The following is a 6621-nucleotide window of genomic DNA, read 5'->3' as shown; positions in this document are numbered from 1 at the left end:
CCGCCCAGGCCGGGGGTCGGACCTGAAGATCTACAAGGTTCCTTCCAACCCTACTGCTATGATTCTATGAAAGCATAATTATATGAAACCTGTTTAACTTATGCTGATAAAAATGCAGTGTGATATCATATTTGGTTTTAAGATGAAGTTTCCTCCCTAACTCTGGGGGGTGGGGTGGAAAACCCCTCATTTAGAGTATGGGGGGGAGGAGGGAGGTGGCTGCTGAGGCTCAGGCTCCAGCCCTTACCTGGGGTTGGGGCTGTAGTTGCAACTGCCACCTGTCCCTCTCCCCTGCTATATCTGCACCCTGCCATCTTCCCCTTGCAGCCTCTTGCCCACTCATTTTCCTCCTATCATGCAGCCTCTGCTCCTGTGCCTGCCCTTCTCCCTTCCCACCTTATCTTTGCTCTGTGCCAGCTGGCTCTGTCTATGCTGAATTCTGGGGCACTGAGCAAGGGCCCAACCCAGCCCCACAGTAGCACACAGCCTGCACAGCTGCTTTAGGGGCTGGGCTGGGGCCACATTCATCCCCACTTTTGGATGCAGCTTCTGAGGGCATTTCCGGCTGCATTTATAGGCTTGGTATTGTATGGATTAGAGCAGGGAGGTGGGATGTGTCTAGAAATGGGCATTAGTGGGATTTAAGGTGGAACATACCCTTAAATAAGAAAGTGAAAAGAGGGATATGAGAGAGAGATGGGGTGGGGGAGGAAGTCCATTCACTTTGAGTCTTGTAATTTTTTCATCCACAAGTTACTACTGGTCATGTATTTATGATAGAAATTTCCAAGAGTGGTCCCACCAAAATCTTCATGTACATTAAGACTTTTTCTTCTGAAAAAAAATGTTTTGTAGAGCCCACATACGTTTACTGATAGGTTTGCATATTTGATAAATAAAGTGTATCAGGTTCCAAAACAATTCAGGATATTTCGAACTCTCAGCAGGACTCTGGTTATGGAAATAAAACCTTCCCGTACCTTCACAAAACTAGTCTACACTTCAGACGCCATAGGGCCGTGGAAGTCTTTTTGAAAGGCAGACTAACAACTGTGCTCCATTGTCCCAACAGTACAATATAATCCCTAAAAAGGGGTGAGATGATCTCTAGTGGAACAGAATGCCTAGATGAACCTTTCACTGTGGAGGTTTGGCAACCCAAGAATATTAAGTTTTGTGCTTTTGTGGCCTTGGAGGAGACATTGGGGTTTGCTTGTTTTTTCTTCCACGGGAGAAAAATTATTATACAGTAAATGCAATGTGAAATCTGGAAACCTGTAGATTTTATTATGAAAGGTTAAAATTAGGGCTGTACAAAGCTTCGGGCGCTGATTTGATTCGAAGGAGATTTGGCCCATTTTGGCAGCTGAATCTCTGAAGCTGAATTGAATTAGGAGACCAATGGAAAGGTCCATCAATTCAGAAAAGATTCAGAGGGCATTGGCGCTTCGGTCAGTCCCTGCTTGCTGCAGCAGAGAGCTGGACCTGGACTTCATGTTGGTAAGTAGGGGGCAGGGGAGGGGGGAATAGAGGAAGGGAGAGGGGTTCCATGGGGGAACCCCTGCCCAGTCCCATCCCCTGCCTGCTTGCCTGACCCCTCCCCCCCATGGCTGCCCTGCCTGCCCCAGCTCCTGGCTCTTTAAAAAAACCCAAGAAACCAAAAAAATAAAACCACGCACTTGCCAGCTGCTGCAGCAGCCTCGGGACTTCTGGGGGCTTGTGGCAGAGCCCTCCACGTAGGGCAGTGGGGATCTCGTTCCTCCATCTGGCAAGAGCCGGTGACCAGTGAGTCAGGGGTTGGTTTTTTTTAAAGAACTGGGAGCTGGGAGAGCAGGCAGGGAAGCCATTGAGAGTGGGCAGGAGTGGGGCTGATTCGGAGATTCGGCTGCAGCTGAATCTCTGAATCAGATTCGGTCCAATCAATTTGGGACTATGGTTTGAATCACTGAGTCTAATCACTGTCCCCCGAATCAGCTGAATCCAAAGCGAATACTCACCACTTTGCACAGGCCTAGTTAAAATGTGTCCTTCAAATTTGGGGCACAAAGATTGGATCCAAAGACGATTGAAGTTGCATTAATAATATGTTAAATGACAAGGTAAAGAACGAACAAATGATTTTATTTAAACTTTTTGTAGATTCATCATGGGCTTAGTAGTGTGAGAATATTTATGAATAAAACTTCAGAAAATGTTTAGATTTAGGCTATAATAAATGCCTAGCATTAACAAACAATAAAAGGTTATGGCTGTCTTTAAAAATGCACCTTTTGAGTGAAAGCAGTAATATTTGCTGTATACTAGTTCACACGTTATCTCCTTTACCCTGAAAGCTGGGTAGCACTTTCTTCATACTCTCTGGCTTCATGTAGTTTTAATTCTGCTAATATAGGTGCATGCTGTTGAATCGCAGCCAAAAGTTGGACATCCTGCAGGTTTTCAGGATCTTTACATACATTTTTGCAACAATTCCTGTGGCTGTAGGAGTTTTATGATACCTGCTGTACACATACCAATTGTGAGAGACTATCACTACTTATTTTTTTATTGCTGCCTAGTCATTAATGTTGAATAATCAGTCCTCTGATTTTAGTAGGCTTAATGATGGACAGCGGTTTGTGTGATAGAAAGAAATAAAAACTGAAAAAAGGCTTCCCCCCAGTAGAGTAGGAAAATCGTTCTAATCTACCTTTATATTGCTAAATAGCAAACTGATCATTTTCTACTTTACTTTGATCTATGTAATTAGTGCATTATTTTTCTTGTTTACATCAGCATTTATCTGGGAATTGAAAACTATGCTACACCAAAGACAGTCTAAGAGCACTGTGCAACTTCACTTCTAAACAAAATGTTCTTTAAATTACTTTCATGTTTTAAATTTCAGTCCTATGAGGTACTGAGAATTCAGGGTCCTATTCAGCAGAGTATTTTAGCATAAGCATGGTCCTGCTGACTTACAGACATTTGTTTGTAGTTCTAGGCTTTCTCTGCTTTATATGCTCATTCATTGACTTACAATCCTGTTGATTTTTAGAGGGCAATAGTTTGGGAGGCAAAACAAAGAAAAACTCTCTCTACCAACAACTGGTTTTTTTTTTTTACTTGTAAAACTAGCTAATTTGTGTAGAAATATTTAAATATGGTAAACAGAAAACCTTGCAATAGTATCATGTAATGTCCCTATGTTTTATTGGGAAGTGTTTTTGTTGCAGTTTGCAGGCTTACCTTCCAGAATATTAGTTCAGAGCTGTGAACAGTAGCTTTTGAAGTTGACTCCTTGTTGAGTGGCATGAAACTTTAATTCATTGAATTTTGATTTTTTTTCGTTCAAATCCTGGATTAAAATGTTGTTACCATCTTCTGATCTCAATAAAAAATGTAGGCAATACCAGCTTTCTTTACTTTATGGATTTCTGACAAAACATGAAAATTAGACCATTTTAATTGGATCACTGTTTTTCTGTCCCATTCAAAAAGTAATTACATGGGCTGTCAAACTCTTCAAAACAGGAATAACCTTTCCTGAAAAAATGGTGGACAAGCTGATAAGAGACAGATGGCCATCTGTTAGTTAGAGCACTACTCTACTAGTCTGGAGACTTGAGTTCAGTTCCTTGCTCTGCTACAAGCTTAGTGGCATTTTGATCAAGCCATGTTATATTTCTGTGCCAAAGAGTGCGTACTTGCACACTAACTTTCTGACAGTTAAACCGACTTAAGTTTTTTTAAGTCGACTTAACTGTCAGAGCATACACCCTTATGTGGACCTGGGTCAACTGAAATGCAGTGCAAGATAATACACCTCTGAGATGCATTAGTTAGGTTGACTTAGCTCATAATACAAAATAATACAAGATGACTGCCATCCTATCCAGATGCTGTACATGCATACGCTCTGACTTGGCTTAACTTCAGTCAGTGTAGTTAAGTCAGCTTATTTATGTTGACTTAGTACATGTGGATGCACCCAAAGTTCCTGTGTAGAAAGTGGTCACGATAGTATCTCCCCGCTTCACAGCTAAGGGCACCAAGAAAACGTACATTAAATAGGAGAGTGGAGGGCTGGGAGACATAGTGGTGATGTGGGCTCAGCTGTCTGCTCCCTGACTTCCACTGGCACACTGCCAAAACCAGCAGCCCATGTCAGGCCAGGGCCGAGAGAAGTAGCAGTGGCACAAATGCAGCTGGAAGCTGCCAATCCCTGGCAGAGGTACAGACAAAGCCCTCCAGTTCTGTGGGTCACATCTGGCCTGTGGCCTATATGTTGCTGAGCCTTGCCTTCAAGTAGTATAGATATATAGTTATTTTAGTGGTGATTATGGAAAGCCACAGGCAGTTTTATGTAGCTTGTTTCAAGAGAAAAAAAATCTTTGTCTGTTTGTGGGAAGTTTCTTTTTACTGTTGTACTGAGAGAGCTGAGTGACTTGAATTTACTTGAATTTACAGATGATAAATTTTTAAATTTCACTCAGTTCATTTGTGGTTTTATGACTATTTCTGTTGTGGCAAGTACTTCTGGACTGATGAAACATGGCGTGTAGTGACAGGCATCATTTTATTCTACTGTTTGTTCTTTGCAGAAAGAATCCGCAGCACAAGATTGAATACAAGCATACTGCTCCTCCAGGTAATCTTTACTGTTCAAAACATTTAAATAAAAACAATGATATATATCTGCGAGCTAGTATGAAACAGTTTCAGCTTCTCTAATGGACTTGTAGACAGGAAGTTACAAATGAAACTTCAAAAACATTGCTGTTCCTAATACTGAATTTACCTGCAGCTATAAGCTGTAAAAGCGTTTGTTTTTCTGTTTTAGTTTGGACTTATTAAACTATTCCAGGTGTCTCTTACTTCAAATGCTAATATCATACCATCTGCATGCATAGCAGACAAACTACAACACCAAGCAGAGGTGATCACCAGGGATCTGGGTTTTCTGTTTCCCATGGAAAAACAGGGAAAAAAATTGGATTTTTCTTTTTAACGGTGAAAGGCATGGATTTTGCACTTCTGCAAAGAGCTCTCTGTAGGCTGGCAGAGTTCCGACCTGCAAGAGGCATGGGGGAGTAGGAGAAGGGTGATTAGGCAGTGGGTGCTATGTGCAGGTATGCCTGGAGACCAGCTACTGCAAGTAAGTCTGGCAGGGGAGGGAAGAGAGACTGAGGCTCCCATAGGGAGGGGGACAGTGAGTTGGGCAGGGCTTGGACTGCATGGGGCTTGGGATCTGGGACTGGAACATGTGGCTTCAGGGCCCTGGCAGGGAGTGGGACTACTTTTCTGGGGGTTAGCAGGGCTTGCTCCCAGGTGCTGCTGCATGTCCTTCTGGGGAGGTGGGGGGGACATGCCCCCAAGATCTGTGCATGGGGAGGGGGCAAGATGCCTGCTGCCCTCCCTCCAGGTCCTCTGTAGCACAGCAGCTGGGACTGCGCATGGCAGGGCAGATCGGGGCCATAAAGGAAGCTCTCTGCTACTGCAAGCTCTGCACCACCCTGGAGAAATGCCCCCTGCCCACCTGGCAGCAGTAGGGGTGGTGGTGCACAGTTGTGTCCCTCACTACTGCTGGGCAAGCATGGGATGGCATTCCAGGTCTTGCAGTGGTGCCAACGAGCTTCTCTGCTTGGTCCCACTTTGCTGCCACACTGGCTTCTGCCTGCTGTGCTGCAGATGCCCTAGCGGGAGGGCAGCAGGGCAGGGAGCCCAAGCGTGAAGCAGGCAGCCCACCCCCACCTAACACACAGATCTGGGGGGGCACGGATCCTCCCTGCCCTGGGAGTGCACTTAAGTGTATTTGGCACCAGGAAAACTTAAGATCAAAGTTGCTAGCAGTGTTTTTGAAAGAATTTGTATTTTAGGAAGTGGTCAGCAGTCTATTTAAAAAAAAAAAAAAAAAATCTATTCTAGATGTGTCTGTTCATGAATATAACGCCTTACAAGAAGACCAAACAACTTCTTTAAATGTGGAAAAGTACTCTTTATATTTTAGCAGTTTGATTGACAGTTCAGACTTCTCTGAATTTATACTGTTTCTCTGATGACAGCAGTTATTTCTTCAGGAACCGAAACAAGAACAACCCGCCAAAAAACTCATAGGAAAGGTCAGTATTTTCATAATTTTCTGTAAAGACCTAACAGTTACTATCAGGGATTTATTCTCATCGTGTGCAGAATACAAAGCAGGTTAAATTTTAGGTGGTTCTAGTTAGCAATGCTGAAAATACTGGAATGCTCAAGCTGTGCAATGGGCACTATTTTTTCTGTATGTGCTCTATTTAAATATAATTAAGTTGAATCTTTTCCCCAGATTAACAGACCTAGATTTTCTCTGAAAGCTAAAGCTTTGTTTTTACTTCCATGTTTGTGAAAGTTTAGAGAGAGACATTAGGCTCCTGCCACAGGTTACATACATTATGCAGTTAGCATACAGGCAATCCCTGCTTAATGCTCCTAATTGGTTTTGGAAAAACCCTGTGCTAAGTGAAACAGCGTTAAATGGAACCCGTTTTCCCATAGGTTTTAATGTAAATAAAGATAATTGTTTTTGCACCACCCACCCACCCAACTACTATGCCCAATGCCCCAAACACCGAGAATAACCATAACCCACTACAGTTAGAG

At 43.2% G+C, this 6621-nt stretch overlaps 1 protein-coding gene across 2 annotated transcripts in view; it reads left to right on the top strand.

Annotated features, from left to right (window-relative positions):
- Nucleotides 1-6621, top strand: part of APLF (aprataxin and PNKP like factor) — a 112887-nt gene that overhangs the window by 89958 nt on the left and 16308 nt on the right. For both annotated transcript variants that reach the window (XM_019516561.1, XM_019516559.1), the window contains 2 exons: nucleotides 4584-4630; nucleotides 6060-6101. In XM_019516561.1, the coding sequence (XP_019372106.1) occupies nucleotides 4584-4630; nucleotides 6060-6101 (89 nt within the window). The remainder of the gene's footprint in view (nucleotides 1-4583; nucleotides 4631-6059; nucleotides 6102-6621) is intronic.

Source organism: Gavialis gangeticus, unplaced genomic scaffold (assembly GCF_001723915.1).
Source record: "Gavialis gangeticus isolate Ggan-Ray unplaced genomic scaffold, GavGan_comp1, whole genome shotgun sequence".
Classification (NCBI taxonomy): domain Eukaryota; kingdom Metazoa; phylum Chordata; order Crocodylia; family Gavialidae; genus Gavialis; species Gavialis gangeticus.
This window is presented reverse-complemented; position numbering and strand designations above follow the sequence as displayed.